The following is a 20,830-nucleotide window of genomic DNA, read 5'->3' as shown; positions in this document are numbered from 1 at the left end:
TGATGCATGAAGAGTTTTCTTTTTCAGCAAGGTCTGGGTCTTACAGAGTCGGAATGTGCTTTGCCCAGCTCCTCTTCCTTATCTGGAGATAGCTGGTGGATGGACTGGCTCCTCCGCTGCACGTCTCCTCTCTGGCCCCGACCTTCATCAGGAACCATGAATAAAAAATGGCCTTCACTAGTTGACAGTCCCCTCCACCCCCCACCATTTCATTATCAATAGGTCAGTGGGGTACTACCCCCAACTTCAGGGGTCAGGGTTTTGCCAAGTGGAGGACTGGGGGCCACGTATGGCTAGACATTGTCTGGCGGATCCTCCAAGTACACCCACTAGTATACTTCAGCCCGGGGGCATTACCTTAGGCAGTATTGGCCCGGCGGTTATTGCCATACTAACCCATAAGGGCCCAAAGCATGGGTGCCCTTTGGCTCTGACACCATTTGGTCAGTTTCTATCGGATTTCGCAGAAGCTCTAAAAAGGTGTCAAGATACACACATCCCGCCTCCCTAAGATTGGGGAAAAGGACCTAGTTGGATGCTTTACGTAGACGACATGGTCCTGATTGACCAGACACCAATAGGTCACCAACATAGACTGGAGGCATAATATGGATACATTCAACAAGAGAAACACTGCAACATCAAACATCTTGGCAGAAATATCTTTAGATGGCATGTGAACTCTGAATTAATAATAAAATTCCGTATAGGACCTCTTTGGGTTCATGCATTTGTGATGCTCCAAGATTGCAGTAACTAAAGATCAGATGTAGAAATCTGACAGGGGAGGGCAATACCTGGGAATTATGGGACATTTTATAGTAGCCCTGTGCGGGTTTTTTATAATCAAAAAGTAGTTCTGGCATTAACGTAGGGGGCAGAGGTGTTCTACTGCACCTGGCAGAAGCCATGGTTGTGACTGGAAGGATCCTTTTGGAGAATAGTATTAAGACTACCATTTAGAATCCCAACAGTGATCATTAGGTACAAGCTAGCATTAATCTCATTAGACACAGGAGTGACATGCAAAACAACTTGCCTCTGACATAAATGTATTATGCCGACCGTTGCAGCCCCATACCACACTGTAAGAGACAAAATGGACAAGGACAACACGAGCCTGCTCCTACATTGGAAAACGACTGCCTCTCCATCTTTTGGAAGTATATGAAGAGGTTTTGGTAAACCATCCAGTGCAAGTGAAAAAAAGGCTTCAGCAATGGGATTGGATCAGCACTCTGGAAGTCAGGAAAATTCAGTGTCGATTTGAGAGCATGAATCGAAAGACAAAAGATCATAGTTGTCTCCCAAAGTACTTTACCATATTCCCATGCACGAGATACAGATATGCCTTTATGAGATTTAGGCTAAACATGTATCCAACAAAGCAAATTATGTCTCTCTGAAAAACTGGTTTACAAATTACAACATTACACATTTTCAAATCAAAAAACAGGACATTAGCTGCAGATTCTGTGGACGGCGGCAGGAGATGGAAACATTGGAACACATTACTTTGCTTTGTACAGTCTAAAGGAGTTGAGAAGCTACTATTTAGGACGCTTCATAGAAAGGGCGAGAATCTACATTGTGGAGGACTGGTGGGTTATGCTGATGTTGGGGGAGGGTGGGGGGGTAGCAACCCTGAGTGACTTTTGCACTGCTCAAATTCATGCAAAGAGTGTTGGCTGGCTTTTAGCCTATTAGCTGATGTGAACTGGTGTGCTGGGATTGAAGATTTTACTGCCGTTAGGAATTAAACTGAAGGTTTGAAGTTGATTGGAGTAGAGTGGGATACATGTGATTGAATGAAGGTGAATAATTTAATGCAATGGATTTGCTTCTTTTTGTTATTTTGAAGTAGACAAAGGTTTGTAATAATCGGTTTCCTCTATCCGTCGTTATTTTTGTCTGATTCTATACACATTGATTTACTCATATACAAAATGTTTTTGCAGTCTAAACTTTGATGAAGGTATGATGTCATATGGCATTTGTAATGCTCCTATACACAAGTGTTTCAAGGCGCGACGAGGCAAGGAAGAGGAAACAGAGGGCGGACAGAGACAACGATCTTACTAGAACAAGTGACATTGAGATCGCGCATAGGGCCCATGGCGATAAAATCTCATTTTACAAAATTGCTCTAGATTCTGTGACAACATAAACCAGTCAACACCCTGGAAGGTCATTTATTGGTTAACATTGGTTACTAATTACGTATTTTTTACATTCCCCCTTTAAACAAGACTTCCGATTGGTTGAGAAACCCCCCCCAGCAATATGGACATGTGACTCACAAGTGCATCACATTTATCTTTTAGCATATGTGTTAGTTTGGAATACAATGCATGAACGTAGGATATCACAGGGGCAACGCGTTGGTCTTGGAAGCAAGACCACACAAAGCAACAGAGGTTTGAATCCCGGATCCGTGCTTCGAAACCAAACTGCGGTATTATGCGCTTTATAAAAAAACAATTAAAATAAAAAAGGTTACAGAAATTTTTTTATTTCCCCAGCCAGAATTATTTTTGCAACACAGTTTAAACCGATTTGGTAGTCCGCAGTAAAAATCATACATGGGGCTCTTTGTTCATGTTAGTCAGACTTTAAACGGTTTTGTACGAGTAACAGGATTTTAAACAGAGGGCAGTACAGCTGATAATGGGAACTACATTATGTTTACACTTATTGGCACCTAAAGTTTAATGGGAATCCCACAACCAAACAGGGTTCAAGCAATAGTTCTCGAGGTCTTACAGGATACCACACACCACTCTTTTCTCTCACCGAGATTGGTTTCATCTCCGTCACAAGACTTCTTAGTATCGCAGAGGAGGATCGTTCAGCCTCCACTTCTTTCTCGGTGCTGCCTCGGTTTGATTTCTTAAGGTCTTTCATAATTCTCAGGCACTTCACTGCTCTCTGGCAACAATTGCAGGGGTTCTCCGGGTGCCTATAGGGATCAAGGGCTTTCCTCACCTTTACAGCACTTAACAAGTGCTGCTGTTAATACGTCTTCTGCACTTCTAACATCAAGTGGCCCTCAACGTTCTAAACAAAACTCTATTTTAGATTCATTGGAGACTGTTCAGCAACCCTTTCAGAATAGAGGTGCTTTCTATGGCCTTTCAGAATACCATCCAGTTCTTCTCTGGAGCTTCTACCTGGCTCACCTTCTGCACAGAGCAGACAGTTACTGGTAGTAAAGGGCGATCTTCATTAGCCTCTCGGTGCAGCAGCAGCTCAATGCCTCCTGTGCAAATTCCTCATTGCCGTCCAGCAATCCTGCTCTTCCTATAACTCTTCTCTTGAGTCAGGATTGGTAGGTGGCATAGTAAAGTAAAAGGCAGCAATGGAACGAACTGTGGACCCGGTCCCCAACACCTGAGACACGCACCACCACAATGCCAAGCCGGGACCCTGCTGAAAAGAGGGGCTGGAGCAGAGAAAGAACAAGGTGGCCAGCGCGGGGACAACGGATCAGAATGCGGTTGTATACTGCTGTGGCAGATTGCTGCCCTGGCTCCCCGACTGGCTAGTTGCTGGAAAGCATGTGGGATGCCATTATCCTGGAACTAGGAAAGCGAAGAAGTCAGTGATGCAGAGGGAGACCATGCTCCCTGGAGGACAGTGAAAGCCTGAGGCACTTCCATGTTAGCCATTGCCTACACCTTTTACTGTATTGTTCAGAGACAAGAGCACCCTTCTAATTTGTAGTGAAAGCTCTTGTACCTAAAAGCTTTTAACCATTACCCATCTTGACAAGCGCAAAACAATTGAAACCATCAGCTTTGTGGCACGTGTTCTGTGTTGCCATATCATGAACAGTGCTTAATTTTCAGCACTGGCTTAATCGAACGATGCTAAGCAAAACAATAAGGCAATAAATCAAAATACGTTTACAGCACCCACTCATGTCGAGACTAAAATCAAAGCTCACTCAAAAACACAAACCGGTTTACAAGATGTGCATTGCTAGGTTGCCTGCTCAGTAAAGTGACTAGAAACAAATCTGCTAGCTCCAAGTGATATCCACAGGCTCCAACACATATTTATTTAATTCAAACATTTATACAAACGCAACAAAAGCTCGTGGGCATCTAGGCGCTGGTAACAGAGAATTAACAGCTCAGTACATACATATGAGCTGGAGACACTCTTCTGGGAACACTGCGCTGCTTGGGGAGTCTTAGAAACAACGAAAAAGGGATGCCTGGAAAGTTCCGTTTAGCCTTAACCAATGGCAAAAACTATGCACAGCCTGCCCTTAGATGACCGGTTTCTGTTTACAGCGAGTGTCCCAAAGTGGAATGGGGTATGTATAGGATTTCTAAAGCACAAACCTAGCTGGCAATTGACAGAGGGCTGCAGAGAGGGGGCTACAAGTAAGGATGAGGGATAGCAGAGGTGCCTAGAAGGAGAAAGCAGCGGAGGGAAGAGGGCGTCCTCACTTCTTCCCCCACCCCCCCACCCCCAAAGTAGCCTCTTCTCAGGTGGTCAGGGAAAGGCCATCGCTTTTGGATCCGGACCCTAGGCGTGGATATGTAAGGGAGGATCACCTGGGTGGGTGGGGGGGGTTGGGGGGGAAACTTGGAGAGTGGTGAGAGGACGTCCTTGCTGAGACATGGTATCCCCCATTTTGCTTTCACCATGCCCCTCCATCCCTCAAGCCTTTATGGGGTTTTGGTTAGCCTCTTTTATATGCGACTCCCCTAAAATATTCCCCACATTGCACCAGTAAGCTACAGGGATCAGGAGGAGGACAAGAACAAAACAGGACTGCTGTGCTGCTTTGATGGTTAGATGTCTAGTCCTTTTTTGTATGAAAATGGAGGGTGGAACTTTAAAAAACTGCAAGCCTGAAAGAAATGGAGTCAGCTGTGGAGACGAAGTCAGCAGTGGGAGAACGCCCACTACCTGACGTGTGCAGGCAGACCTCTCTGACGTGGCAGGAGAAGCGCTCAATACGCGTGGAAAAGTGCAGAGCGTATGCAGTGGGAAGCAAGAGCACAAGAAGCTGGAGGCCGGTGGCAAGCCATAAGAAGGAGGCCAGCGGGACAGAGGGAAACTCTTGTGTGAATCCTGCGTCACCGCGGAAGCACTGCTGGGTGTGTGCGTGAGCCACAAGACGACAGCCGGGAGTAGCGCAACTGACCACACTGAGAAAAGGAAATCCGTGGCAGCAAGGGGTCCTCGCGAGGAGCCGTAAGACCAACCCATGAGTGCTACCAGGAAGGGGAAACAAGCAGCGATTGAACTAAAGCCATGGACAATAGAACAAAATGAAAGTAAAGCACTGTGAACGTCGAACGAAATTCAAACAAGTTGAAACATATGTAAAGTCATTTTGAATACCGAACAAAATGAAAGCTAGTTTGGAACACTCTTGCATCTTAATAGGAGCGAAATAAAGATTGTGACTCTTACTGAAAGGAAGTTTTTGAACTGAAATGAAATGATGAACTGCATTAACTGAAACAAGTGCCAGCAAAGCTAAAAGAGCACAGAGTTGTATGCATGATATGAGAAGTCCAGTATTAGTCCAAGTGAAGAAATTGCAAGAACTGTATATGATAAGGGAGCATAAGGTGTAAGAAGTGCATGGTGGCCATACAAGCCACAATACCATGTCAGGAGAGTGTGACACATATGCCTGAGGCATACTCACTGCTGAGGAGAAGCAGTGGAATGGTGTTAAAGGAAAAGCAGTCAAGGAAGGGGTACCAGTTGCGTGACCAGTAATGGGTGCACCGTGTGGTCTGACAAATGTGCCTAGACCGGGTGCCCCTGAATGAAAAAGACACTGAAAAATAAGTTTGTGTTGACCTTTTTGTGACTTTGGAGTCAAGCGTTGTTTTGTTTGAAAGCTGGAACGTTTGAACTCTTGGGGAAGGGAACCCCTGTGTTTGATGAATTACTTTGAACTTGGGGAAGGGGAGTGGATTAGAAGCCAGACTAACCTCTGAACTTTACTTTGAACACTATTCATTGTTGATGCCGACATCCCTACACATTGTATGCAGTTAGATGTGAGGGGACACAGACAGATGTAGTTACATTACTGACGCAGACAATTCTTAGTTTTCTTTAGATAGGGAAATCCCACCTTAGCATAGGGCAGGTTAGGCATCATTACACCCTGCCTTTTAAGTTAATAAAACTTGGTTTGAGACACTTGAACCGGTTTGTGTCCAACTCAAGATGCCTTCAGAAGGGGGATTATTAGGTTACAATGCAGCCATTAACGGGTCTTTAGTGTGCACAGGCTTGCTTGTTGTGCTTGGTAATTGAAGACGAGGTTCAACAAGGCTGAAACATATCTGTGGTTACATGTATTCCTATAAACAGTGGTGCTTGACCTAGCAGTTCAAGCTGATTGGCTTCCTTTCGAGGAAGGACTAAGTGATAAGCATTTAGTTGGTCTCCTTCTGGCAATGGCACAAACAGAGCAGAAAATAAAGCATTGGAGAGGAAGGTGCCCTGAAAAGCATCCAGTAACTGATCCTGCACACAGAGCCCTCATGGAGAAAGAAGGTCCTCACAACTATGAGGATGGTTATCTCAGGGGCAACGCGTTTGTCTTGGAAGCAAGACAACACAGCGCAACAGAGTTTTGAATCCCGATCCCCGTGCTGGTATTAAGCGTGTTATAAAAAGAACAATTATAATTATGGGCAGGGAAGTGAAACGCCACCCACAGGCTCATGTTGGGGGTTTCTCCATGAAACCAGCAAAGCTCTTCCCTTCTGAAGCGAGTTGTAAGGGATCAAGAGTAAGACTCAAGACACAGTGGCACGTTATATGTTGGTTACAGACTTATTTATCATAAAAGAAAAAGGGGTTTGGAGAAATCCCATCTGTCCATAATCCTAAGAGGGGTTTCCCTGCCTCAACAAAACTAAAGACAGTCCGTGTCAGGATGTTCAACCAAAAAGCGTCCTGTGTCCAAAAACCCTAAACTGACCCTTACATGCTAAACTCAATATAATGTGTGTGAACGGAACACTGAAGAAAGGACACCAGCAGCGGCACGACGGAATGGAGAAGATGAAAGGAGAACAATTAATCACTGAGCAATGGAAGGAGGAAAGCATGGTTTGTTCGACATAGACCAAACGAAGGGGGTAGAACAACAATGGCGAGGACATACATGGTCACAAACTGGTGAGGATCCGTGTTATTTCTTCACCAATTTTGAAAGAGTTGCTTGCAACGCCCAATGGCCTATTGAGAAGTGGGGACACTTCATAGCCCCCTTGCTCACTGGCAGTATGCAAGGCGCTTATCAAGCGGCCAATCCAGCAGGAGACACTGCATATGCGGAAATCAAGAGGTCCATCCTTAAACGTATGGGCATGGACGATGAGGCTTACCGGATCAGGCTCAGGGAGACAAAACTGAAACCTGGGGAAACACCCCGCCAATTGTACTATCGGATTCAAGATTTGACCGAAAAATGGTTAAAACCTTCCAGCAGCAGTAATCAAGACATGGTGGACAAAATAAAACTGGAGCAATTTACAGAAGCTTTACCATCACCGATGCAAAGATGGGTGAGGCAACACCATCGACCAACACTGGCGGAAGCCATCGAAATCGCCTCAGTCTTTCAAAAAGCGGGATCAGTCCGAGTACCCACGACTGATCCCTTTCCCCGAAGCATGACCATGAAGACCCAAGGACTGATAGAACCAAGGCAGTTATGAGGGGAATCCAAGTCCATGACATGGCCAACGGTAAGCAGACAGCCTCAGTGTTTTGACTGTGGAGAATGGGGCCATATAGTGAGGTTCTGTCCAAAGAAACCCAAACCCGCTGAGCCAATGGAAATAGGATTTGTTCAAGGAAGAGAGTACCAGAGGGGCCAAGAGCCACACTTCTTGGATGTCCGTGTGGATGGAACAACTCGACAGGCTCTTCTTGACAGCTGAAGCGAACCCACAGCAATCAGACCGGAAGTAAGTGGGGAGAAGGTTGGGTGGGAGGACCCAATCCCTATAAAGTGTGTGCATGGGGACACTAAAGCATACCCTTCTAAAGAGGTTACCATGGAGGTAAAGGAAGTAGAATCCAAAATGAAGGTTGCCATTATGCCTAGTTTGCCAACCCCAGTTCTTCTTGGAACCGACCTCCCTTCTTTCCAGGATTGTGTAAAAGAAATAGAATGGTTACGAACAGCCCCTTTTTCACAAACGGAACTAAGACCACCCAGCCCACGATCTCCCAAGAAAAGTAGAAGTGAAGAAAGAAGAGAGAAGATAAAGTGGGTAGAAGGACAGAAATTCATGGGGGTCATAGACTGGTTACCAGATGAAAAACATCCTACTTTTCGAGGCGAGCTGGCCACAGATCCTGCGCTGAGATCCGCATGGAACCAGGCCATTACTCATCCAGAGAAGAGTACAAGCTACGCATGGTTTAAATCCTCAAAAGGCCTGTTATACTGTGTAACCAAAGATAGTGGTAACATGGAGGTAGAACAATTATTGGTTCCCCAAGGTTTCAGGACAACTATCTTGAAGCTCGCCCATGATACGACAACAGGTGGACATTTGGCAAGGGAAAAAACACAGGCCATGGTGTTAAAAAGGTTCTATTGGCCCAGAGTGTATCGGGATGTGACTAAGTATTGTGAAGAATGTGTGTTTTCCAGAAAACCAACCCCCCCGAATACCTCCCAAAGCTCCTTTACAACCAATGCCCCTGATAAAGGAACCATTTTCCCCGAATAGGGGTGGACATAGTGGGACCCTTAGAACCTAACAGCCATGGTTACCAATACATCCTGGTCATTGTAGACTACGCCACACGTTACCCCGAGGCCTTTCCAATGAAAGGAATAAGTGCAACACAGGTCTGTAATCTATTGGTCCCTTTTTTTTGTCGGGTGGGACTACCAGCCGAGATACATACCGACCAAGGAAGAAATTTCATATCAGGAGTGATGCCGAGAGTGTGTCAACAGCTGAACATAAGACAGATACGCACAACAATCATACCATCCACAGACAGATGGTCTGGTAGAACGATATAACAAGACAATCAAGCAAATGTTAAAGAAAGTAACTGAACCCATGGGCACTAATTGGGACTGAGTGCTACCATGGGTACTTATGGTATTAAGAGACACCCCGCAGTCATCCACCGGATTCTGCCCTTTTGAACTGTTTGGGCATAAACCTCGAACCGTGTTGGACATAGCTTGCAGTGAGTGGGAAGAACAAGAAGAAGAAACCCAACTCACAGACTGTCATCAAGCTTCGGGATAACCTAACAAAAATAAGAACTGGCTAGGGAAAATCTGAACCGGTCACAGTTAACTGAAGAGAAGTATTACAACCGTAACACCAGAGTAAGGTCCTTCCAAAAAGGAGACAAGGTTTTGGTACTGTTACCCACGTCATACAACAAAATGTTGGCCCAGTGGAGGGGTCCATATACAGTGCTAAAAGTTCTCGGCCCTGTAAATTACCTACTAGAACAACCAGACAGAAGGGAAAAAACCAAGAACTATCATGTCAACCTCCTGAAGGCATGGAAAGATTCAAGCCCAGCTCCAAAAAGAGTGAATGTGGGGAGTCAAGAGTTACAGAAAAACGAGACGGAACTCTCCACACTACAGACTGTTCACTGGGGTCCTAACTTGACAGAAAAGGAAAGAACTCCTGAAAGTTCTTAGCCCTGTTAGTGAAGTTTTTTCCTTTTTTCCGGGCAGAACATCATTGTTAGAGCATCAGATCGAGACCCAACCCAACCAGTTTGTCAGAGTAAGACCCTATCGTCTTCCCGAAACCAAAAGGGCAGTGGTGCAGGCGTAAGTGGAAGAAATGCTAAAACTGGGGGTTATCGAAAGATCAACAAGTCACTGGTCTTCCCCGATAGTCCTGGTGCCCAAACCGGATGGAACAACTAGGTTTTTTACAGACTATCGAAAACTTAATGAGATTTCCACCTACCAGGCTTACCCCATGCCACGTATAGACGAGTTACTAGAACGGCTGGGCGCCGCTCAATATCTGACAACTATAGACCTCACTAAGGGTTATTGGCAGATTCCCTTGAAGAAGACAAGATTAAAACTGCCTTCTCCACTCCATCAGGATTGTATCAGTTTACGGTCCTGCCTTTTGGGCTTCACGGGGCACCCGCCACGTTCCAGGCACTCATGAACCAAGTCCTGGCTCCGCATAGCAACTACTCTTCGGCGTACTTAGATGACATTGTAGTATTCAGCAATAGCTGGGAAGAACATCTTGTACATCTTAAAGAAGTCATAAAAGAACTAGAGAAAGCCGGCTTGAAGATAAACCCAAAGAAGACAACCATTGGAGCCCAACAGGCAAGGTACCTGGGATATCTAGTGGGCGGAGGTAAAATTCGACCACAATTGGACAAAGTTGAAGCCATTCTGAAGCTACCCATGCCCAACAACCGTAAACAAATACTTGCTTTTTTGGGTTTTGTGGGGTATTACAGGAGGTTTATACCTCTGTTTTCCTCAGTTGCAGCCCTGTTGACGGAAGCATTAAAAAGCACCTACAAGAAAGACATCCAATCGGACCAAGAGGCTCTTAAGGCGTTCACCAGTTAAAAAAATTCAATTTCAGCCCTACCAGTCCTGTGTTGTCCGGACTTCAAAAAAGAATTCCATCTACAGATTGATGCATCTGGCTCCGGGTTGGGAGCCATGCTCTCTCAAGGTGTTGAAGAGGATCTATATCCTATAGCCTTTATTAGCCGAAAACTCCTACCCCATGAGGAATCATATTCAACGGTGGAAAAGGAATGTCTGGCTATCAAATGGGCTATTGAAGCTTTGAGATATTATCCCTTAGGCCGATCATTCACTGTGTTAACTGACCATGCGCCACTACAGTGGTTGGCCGTACAGAAGGACTCCAATCAGCGTGTGTTAAGGTGGTTTCTCACTTTGCAAGAATATAACTTCAGACCTGTACATAAACCCGCGGCTTTCCAGGTGGTTCCGGATTACCTTTCCAGGAGTCTTCTGGGGGGGTTTGTGAACGGAACACTGAAGAAAGGACACCAGCAGCGGCACGACGGAACGGAGAAGATCAAAGGAGAACAATTAATCACTGAGCAATGGAAGGAGGAAAGCATGGTTCGTTCGACATAGACCAAACGAAGTAGAACAACAATGGCGAGGACATACATTGTCACAGGCGGCTGATGGCCGCGAGTCCTCGGAAGGTGGGGTTAGAGAAGACCAGAACAGAAGCCTCCCGGCCGTACCCGCTCCCCTATACCCGAGAAATATACTCTCATGTCAGCAGGGTAACATCAATCAGACCAGTTATGCTCCCTAACAGCCGGTGGATTACCATCGAGCAGTTCCGTTCACATGGCAGTGGAAAGCCGCGACAGGAAAACAAGTGGGAGTACCGGATTACGGAGAACCCCGGCAACGCTCACCTTTCATTTCTCGTTGCAGAAGTCCAGCGACTGCGGCGGTGTCGGCTCACGTGGAGGCCGGCGTTCCTTTCAGTTGCACGGGCTTGACGGACCAGGCATGGAAGCAACCTTTGTTATGAGAGAAAGGGGGCGGGGCTTATGGGAACTTTTATAGACTACCTGAACAATACCTCCCCGATTGGTTCACAACCCTCCAGCCCCTATATAAGGTGGAGACAAATGACGGACTGTGTGTGTCTTCTCCATTCCCTTGCAGGAACCCGAGACGCTGTGGGCTTATGAGAACTAGCTACACCTTTGTGAAGCCTCATCCTTATTACAGAAGGAAGTAGTAATCTTTATTAAGAGCCTTTTAAGTTGAAGCAGTTCTACCTGCATCCTGAATAAAGGTTTTGTTTGGTTCAACAATCCTTGCTGCCAGGCCTCTCATTTACAAAATGCAACTCTGGGATTTGTGTAAGCTATACACAGTTTTCTTTCAAAGGTCTAAGGTGCAGAAAAGAAAAGAAATAAAGTTCCACCAGCAAAAGGGGTCCACCCTTCCCATTTGTTTCTTCAGGTCTTCCACTGTCTATCCGGTACTTTCGGAAAGAGTGTTCCACTACATCACAGAAGGACTAGTCTTCCCCTGCTTTCTCCTTTCATACATTGTTTCACTTCACAGTTTCAAGGGGGGGGGTGACGGCTCCCTTGAGTCTCCCTTAAGCACACAGTTCTTTTGAATGTTTCAATCTCCCAGCCTCTGGATCTCAGTTATCCTTAAAGGGGTACGGTTCTTCAGTTGTGATGCTGGTCACTGTTTTTGACCCCTAAGCTTTCTCAATCCTTTTCATACCCCTTTCATACGCAGCTTTATTTCTTCTCTCGTTCTTTGGGTCTCAATTATTCTTTTAAAAAGGAGGTATGGTTCTTCCCTTTTGCAATGATGGCCACATTTCAGAATTTCAAAGGAGGGGTCTGGACCCTTGGGCTTTCTCAATCCTTTTTTCTACCACTGGTGTACTCTCCTTCCAAGTCATTCGCAACTTTGTTACTTACGATTCTTCTCTTTTTATATTGGTTATCACTATTCCAAAATTTTGATTCTTCCCTTTTTATTTCAGGGCAGGGGTTTTTACCTCAGACTTTTAAAACTTCTCTTCTTACCCCCGATTTATTCTCCTGCCAGGGTATCGCACTTGGGTGCGAGTACCAGACTCACAAATGCCTGGTTCACTATCCTGCCAGGGCTTTTTAGATCCGCTCATGGGTGCGAGTCCCAGGCTCACAGTTTGTCTGGTTTGCTATCCTGCCAGGGATTTTCTGTTCTCCATTCACTCTCTTGCATCCAGGAAACACTGCTTGTCAAGTACTGTGTCACCAACCATTTCTTAACAAAGTTCAGTATTCGTATTAACTATTCTAATTCCTTTAATTAGGCTATCTCGTGCTGTCAACAGTATGCAGCATTCCCCCTGAAGCACCCCGGTATCCCATCCGCTCTCACAGGGCTTACTGATCTTCACTGGCGGCTTCAGCGTTCCTCGAGTCTGTCATAGCACTACGCTTTTCCATATGGAAAGGCTGGAAATGGCTGCTTGCTGTGTTTCCGTCATACAGTATGCACAACGCTACAGGGCCGTTCTAGTGTTCTTTCAAGATGGCGTCCACCATCCATTTACTCGCCAGGCTCACAGCGCTCGGAGCATTGCAACCCTATCACTTGTGGGTTAGACGCTAGTTTTCTGTGAGGATTACTCTGTCTTTTGCCTTTCTTACTACCGCTATTCTTGCTGGAATCTCTCGGTACACACCACTCCTTGATATGCGAGTTTCCTTAACCATCTTGCTGTCAGCTTCATCGCCGTCTCTTTGCAACCTTTCTCCTCATCACTCCTGATCCAGTTATGCATTTTATTACTCATATTGGCCTTTTCTTATTCTGCCTAGTACCCTGGCTTGCGCATTATCCCGCCACTGCCTCTTTGAAGTCCACTTTGGAGCCGAGCATTATACAGACAATAAGTCTCCTAAGCATTCGGAAAGTACACAACATTGGGCACTGAATCCAGCTACAAGATCTTGTTTTTTTTCTGCCTGGGCTTTATCCACACATCCAATACATACCTTTCAGTGGTCCCAGACCCTTCCTGTTTTGTCTGGGGGACTGTGGCTCCTGGGAGGGACCGTCCTTTCTTCAGCAAAGAAAGACTTTTACAAAGAAAAAGAAGAATTCAGAGAAGAGGAATTCTGGAAATTCTACCATCGCTTCTAGATCATTATGAGGTGAAAATGCATTTGCTCTCGACCCGCTGACTGGGAGTGTGTCCAGTTAGCCGCTTGGTTCCGGATTTGCCTTCCTCTGCTTTGACGGCTCCAGCTGCCCGTGGCAGTAATGCAGCAAACTTATCTCGGCTCGGTTTCTCTGCACACCCTTCTTGTCAGCCTCTGTGCTGTGTGCTGCAATCCACTTGCCTCCAGTGTCCCAACCAGCGTCAGATCAAGTTGGATTCAGCAGCAGTCTCTGTCTTTCTCTCTCTTGATGTTCAGCTGTGTCAGTTTTAAATGTCCCAGCATTGGTTAGCATTTTCCAAAGACTAGAACGTAGCATTAGCTTAACACTTCTGGTCATCCTCATTACTCCATCCCCCTTCCTCGTCTCAGTACTATATAAGGGTGAGGGTAGGTAAATAACAGTCTTTGCCATAAGAACCCAGATATTCGCCATAAACATCACCATAGGCCATACAGGAATGTTGCTAAAGTACATGGGTGTCATTAAGAATTACAGTATTTTTATGTCTCCCTGAAGTTGGACCTCCCCTACATGGTCCTCTCGCAAATAGCCACGCCCAGGGTCAGAGTCTCGTAGCGTCCGTCTTTCCCAGGATACATAAGAGAAGCTTCCACCTGGGGAATCACTGACAATGTTACTAGATTTGTCAGAGTCCGTAAACAAATTCTTGAAAGGTCTGCCATTTGGCTCAAAAGCAAAAGCGTTACGACAACAGAAACAGGACTCAGACCGCCCAAATGCTTGATAGAGGACTTACAAGTGCTCCAGAAGACTTTTCAAACCAGATTCCTAAACTCTGTTACCCGTGGTATTAGAATGTGGTTTCCAGTATCCAAGAGCTCAGCAATGCTATACTGTCATATAGCAGCCCACTCTTCTCTCATATTTCAGTATATGAATAATAAGAATAATCTGGGGCTTTAAATGTATTTCTAGGCATCTCGAGATATGTGGGAATGAGGAAAGGCCTGCAGAACTCTTACCAACCAAAAGTGCTTCCTGCACTGTGTTTTCTTTACAGAACTTACATGTGAAGTTTGCACACTGAGTTGCAAACAAATCTGTCTGGTGGAGCCCAGAACTATTTCCAGGTATATTACTATTTCACAGTTTCTATGAAACCTCAAGCATCAACATCATGGATTGCCTCTTGCTACATGGTATATTTTGACACCACTGGATGAATTACAACACGTCCCCTGACCACCAGTGCACTCATCTACGAATCAAATGACTTTGGCTACCTCACATGGTTTTGATTAGTGTAGCGTGACTGTCATGATGTTAATTAAATATTCAACATGAATACAAGCCCCCATAAAATAAAAATGTACTTCTTTTACCTGTGGCATGGATGTGGGAACGCTGTGGAACATCTGGCTGGGCGTTGCAAAGGGTGGTTGCTGTACTGGGTGGCTTGACAGCTGGCTGGGCACTTGGCCATGTTGGAGCTGTGGGGGAGTTATGTAGGGGTTGGCTCTGCTGCTCAGGTTGGTATGCCGGTAAGGATTATACCCCTGCTGGCTGGCTCCAGTGGAGGTCGTGGAAGGTACGGGTGGGACATGCTGAGAAAAGTTCTGGGGTGAAGCTGAATACGTACCAGTCCCCAGCTGGGGAACTGGAGGTGCACTAAATGCAGTTGGCATGCTGCCAGCTTGTGATAAAGGCATGCTGTGTCCATTGAGTGATCCAGCAACCTGAGGTGTGGATGCTTTGGAAAAGGGCGTGGTCACTACAGATGGTCCTGTCGCAGAAGGCGGCTGTCCAATACTTGCAAATGGGTCATTGTTGCCAGACGCTTGAGAGAAGTAGCTAAAAGTCGGTGGTGCATGGGCAGTGGGGGCAGAGGTCTGACCCAGAAAGCTGTCCTCCTCTCCGACTTCGGTTGCATCATCTGAAACACAAGTAAAGAAGAGTAAATTACGGTATTAAAACATGCATGAACCACACATGAGAGATGGTCACAAGGGAGCATTTCTGAATTGTCTTACCTCATTGAAATAAAAAAGGTAAATTAACCAAGTCCCCCAATTAAATATATGGTCTTCTCCTTGTACTGGTCATGGGTTATAGCTAGCCTGGTTGAGTGTGCATAAACCTTGACCAGCATTGCGTTCCCTGGAATAACCATCCATCTTATCAGCCAACAATGTTCTTTCAATTCCCTTGGAAAAGCAGCTCTTGCAGGTTCTCACCCAGAATTCAGTCTAGTTAGTTTGCCTACATCACTGGTACGACCATCTCACACCAAGGAACCAAGATCAGAAATATCTGCTACAAGTTACATGAGTCAACTATGGAGAATGATGGCTCGCAATACGTATTCACACTGCCACAAATACTCCAAGAAGTTTAAACTCCAGCTTCGGGGTCTCAAGATTAGATTGAATACAGAATCTGTCAACATATGCAAAGCTTCCGGTAGGTTTTCAAGATGGCCACCAGCTTTCCCCAATTGTTAGGTGCACCCCATAGCTAAACATCCTGACATAAGACTGCTATCATTCAGACAACCGGAGCAAATTTTAGATTTCTTGTGTAGCGATCCACACAAAGAGTATGTAGCAACGTATCAATTGGTATGCATAAAATAAAAATGCATATTGTAAAGTAATTGTGGATTTAGTTGGGGGGGCAGGTCACTTTCTTATTCGTAGAATCATGTAATAGTACAAAAAAAGAAAGCAAATATATTAATCTAATTAAATGTTCCTATAATTATTTAACTTAAGAAATCTGCATATGAAGAGGTCCTTCCACAAAATACATCAAGTTATCAAAGATGAAGCACCGGTCTTTGACTTGGGAGAGGTTTACAGGCGTGAGTACCTAAGCTAGTATTTCAACTGAATTCATACAGGGTGTTATAAACAGAGGCACACTTTGTAAACTGGAACAAGTGTGTTTATTGGTACAGAGGAGGTACCTGAGGCACACATGCGTGCCCTGCTCACCCACTTCCAGCTTCTCAACCACTATCTCGCTATGTTCTAGAACCAAAGTTCTAGAATACGGACATCAGATCAATCCAACATAATATCTCCCCTCCCCCCATAACACTGGAGAAATGAAAGAGGAGGTTGGAGGGTGGGGAAGGGGTTTGGAAGGTTTAACAGGGACCTATAAAGGGGAAAACAAATCTTCAAACATGTCAGAAAAGCATACAGTTCAATGACACATGAAGTCATTTCTGGTGTTTGGTAAAATTCCTCTCCTCTGTGCAGATAGTCCATGATCCTCTGGTGGGCGTGCAAACTGCTCTGTATCCCCATCTCCCGCCACTTCCACATTGGGGCGAAAAATGTCAAAGGACCAAACTTTGCCATCTTCCAGCACTGCTGTTTTCCTTCCAACACTTTACTTGGAGCGTTGCTACATTTTTGCCACTCTCTGATGCCCAAACTCTCACCAGATCTCCTTCCTTCAATACGACCTCACGGGTAGCTCTCACCCGATCACAGTGCTCTTTGTACTCTCTTCTGTTTTTCTTTTACTCTTCTAAGGGTCTCATCCATAACAACCCTCTTGACTCTCTTCCCCATTAACCATGAGGTACTCAACCTCCCACAAGACACCCTGCCCCTCATCATGACAAATTGTCCGATTTTGGTTGCCGTATGGGGAGTCATCCTGTATGCATTTAATGACTCTCTCAGTGTCTCCTTCCATGGTAATGAATTCACCACAGCTAACTGCATCATTCCTTTCATGAAACCATACATGCGCTTGTCGAGACCATTCGCCATCGGATGGTACAATGAAGTGCATCTATATTCGATTCCCTGATCTTTCACATTTGATTGCATGTTAACAGAAATGAACTGCACTCCATTATCGGTTACTAGTTCCTCTAGATCATCTTCTCTGTGAAATAGTTTCTAGAAATTTCACAATTTTTCCGGTTGTCATATTTTCCTCCATGGCACATAATCCACCCACTTGGATGTGTAATCCAGAAGGACCACTACAAACACCTTGCATTGCTCGAATCCCTAAAAAATGCCTGGCTATGTCTATGGCTAGCTTTTTCAAGTACTCCTCCCAGACCTACATTACTAGCATCTATTGTGATTATGCTGGTAGCTGAAGTATTGAACGTTTTAAGAGTTGGTGCTTTGCCGATCACTCTTTATCATCGCCCACTCTTTTTGGCACTGTTCGGACCACTCAAATCTTACACATTTCCTCATGAGAGCCTGCTTGTGATGTATGCTTCACAGAGAAAATGCAACAAACTTTCAGTAATATTCAGCCAACCCAAGGAGAGACCAGAGTTGATCCTTGTTGACGGGGACAGGCATGGTCGTCATTGTTTACACAAGTTCCTTCTTGGGCTTTATTCCACCACTATTTATTACGTGTCCGAGGTACGTCATTTCTTGCACCTTGATTTTACATGCCTCCATCTTCAGCATAAGTCATTGTTCTCTAATTATCTGCAGGACACCTAAAAGCTTTGCATTATGCTCCATGCTCTTTAGTGCGTGTCGCTATCAAAGCATAATCTTGAAAGAAGTAGACCCCTTCCAGACCTCCAAACAATTGCTGCATGAGCCTTTGAAAAACTGCAGCCGGTGGTGCCAAACCAAACGCAAAGCGTTTGGTACCTAAATGCACCCAAAGGAATCACAAAAGAAGTTAAATGTTTTGACTCTGCATCTAGCACTATCTGGTGATAAGCGGACGACAAAACAAACGTTCTTCATTGTCATTAAGAGTTCATTGATGTTTGCTAGTGGGAGTTGGTCAATCCAGATATTATTGAGGTCTCTCAGGCCTATGCACATGCGTATCAAACCGTCTCCCTTCCGCACAATAACAATAGGAGAGGACCAATCTGAGGGCTCAATTGGTTCAATGATGTCTTCTCTGCAAGGCCTCATCAATTCTTTCTGAAGTCCATCTTGGTTGCTGACAGGAATGTTCTGCACCTTGTGCATTATTGTTTTTGTTCCTCTTCTTAGCACTATGCAGTGTTTAAATCCTTGGAGCTTCCCAACGGTGTCATTGAACACTTCTGGAAACTGTTCAACCATACTCTCCTTGGATGAAAGATCTTGTGTTGCGACACTCAATATTTGTTTTTCTTCTCCTGGAAGAATCCTCATTCACAACACAGCCTGCTCGTCCAAACATAACATGGACGATCCTTTCTGAGGTACAAATAACTTGCAATAAGTTCCTCTTTATTCAAATTTGAGGTGTACCCACTTAAATCCTAATATGTTGATGGAGCTTTGGCCATAACCAGTTGCTATCACATTGAGTATTTCAATTCTTGCATGGAACAACCCAACTCATTTTGAGACGTAAGGGCATCCAAAATTGTGTAAGGTGATCCAGTGTCCGTCATCACTTTGAGTAGTACCTTATTCACTTCAACTTTTTCCCATGGTCCTTTTTTTAAAAAAAGAATAATTTTATTATAATTTTGTTTTGTTTTTTTTGTTGCAATTAAGCGATAGGATGCTCGAGGATCAATTATAGTGAGAAGGCTGCTGGGTCCCACCCATTTCTTCCAGTGCTCTTATTGTGCAACATGTCTAGGTCTGGGATTTTTGCACACTCTCCCGAAATGCCCGATCATACCACATTTAACACTCAGCATTGACGGCTGGACACTCCCTTTCAATATTCTGGTGCCTGTTGCACCACACTTATACACTTCGACTGGGGACGTTCGCTCTTCTCAGATCTGTCATTAGCATTTATTCTACGCCATGTTGTAGCTGCTGTGTTTTTCTTCACTAAGGCAACGGCCGCGTCATCCTCATATTCTTCTATTCTTTTAATGGAAGCCCCTCCCTCTTATTGTACAACCATCATGCATTTCTTTCCTATTTCGAGTGCTCTAGCCATATCAATTGCCTGATCTAATATCAGATCTTTAGTTTGCCACAGTATCTGCTGGATCTGTTGGTCCAAAGTGTGTAGTACTAGTTGATCTCTGATGTATTCATCTAGAACTCCAGTTAACTTGCAGGTAGCAATAAGGCTCCCTCAAGTGTCGCTATATAACTATCCACTATTCCTTGAAGAAAAAAAAACTCTCCAGAACAACATTTGTTTTGTTCCGGAAGTGCTTCTCTAGTTTCGCGAGTGACTATTCATATTTTCTAGTGGATCCTGAGTAGCTGGTGTCCCCTTCCCCCTTTCTGGGTAAGCTATTTCAGGAAGGGTGCAAAAAATCCTCAAGGCCTCAGCAACAATGCAATTCAGTAGAGATGCTTCTTTCAAGTGGTCAAACTATCCTCCATAGAAAGCACACAGGTACTCTTGAAGAGTCCACCGATTGTTCCCAGAGTATCTCCTCACATCTCTGGCGTCTCTAAGAAGTCAAACCATCAGCTGCACCTGCTCAGATGTATTCTTCCCTTTATCACTTTCCCCAGAAGCTCACCGTCTCCAGAGCTCTGGTTCTCTAGGCTGGACTACTGCAACAGCCTCTTTCTAAATCTTCCTGCCTCTACTCTTAGACCTTTACAACTTATCCAGAACAGGACTGAGAGACTTGTCCTTGGCGTCAAGCCCAGGGATCGTATCTCTACAACTCTGAAATCGCTTCACTGGCTGCAAGGATCAACTTCAAGTCCACAAGGCTTTCTGGAGCCTGGGACCGCTCTACCTCCAACTTTCTCTTCCAAAACCTCTCTCTTCTCGAGCTCCCTGCTCATCCACCTCCAACTCTCCGAGGGTCAGACGCTTCTCCAAGCAGAGAGTTGGGGGCAGATCTATCTTCTCGGCTGGGGCCTCCCTCTGGAACAGTCTCCTTGCCTCTCTGAAACTTGAGCAGAACCACACCCGGTTCCGGAAGAAACTCAAGACCTTCCTGTTCACTTCAGCAAGTGAGAGGAAGTGAGAAAGCAGATGCACCAGACTGCTCCGCGCACTGGTCACCATCTGAACTTGGGACCAGGCTCCTGCATGTCCAGATGCTTTGCCATAGTACCCGTGTCAACAATGGGGAATGTCGCACCTCTGCAAGTCGTTTCGTCTAAGGCTTCCAATCAGCTGTGTTCGTGCTGATTCAGTGGCGCTGATCGTGCGCCCTTGTTTATATTTATATTTGGGATGTAGTGCTCTCTGGCCCTTCTTTTGTTGGTGCTATGGTGGTGG

General features: G+C 45.2%; 1 protein-coding gene across 1 annotated transcript in view; it reads right to left on the bottom strand.

Annotated features, from left to right (window-relative positions):
* Positions 1-20,830, bottom strand: part of SEC23IP (SEC23 interacting protein) — a 449,917-nt gene that overhangs the window by 412,204 nt on the left and 16,883 nt on the right. The window contains exon 2 of the mRNA XM_069611949.1: positions 15,058-15,608. Within this exon, the coding sequence (XP_069468050.1) occupies positions 15,058-15,608 (551 nt within the window). The remainder of the gene's footprint in view (positions 1-15,057; positions 15,609-20,830) is intronic.

This window comes from Ambystoma mexicanum, chromosome 8 (genome assembly GCF_040938575.1).
Source record: "Ambystoma mexicanum isolate Mex_15411 chromosome 8, UKY_AmexF1_1, whole genome shotgun sequence".
Taxonomy (NCBI): domain Eukaryota; kingdom Metazoa; phylum Chordata; class Amphibia; order Caudata; family Ambystomatidae; genus Ambystoma; species Ambystoma mexicanum.
Note: the sequence above shows the minus strand (reverse complement) of the source record. Positions and strands in the feature narration are given on the sequence as shown.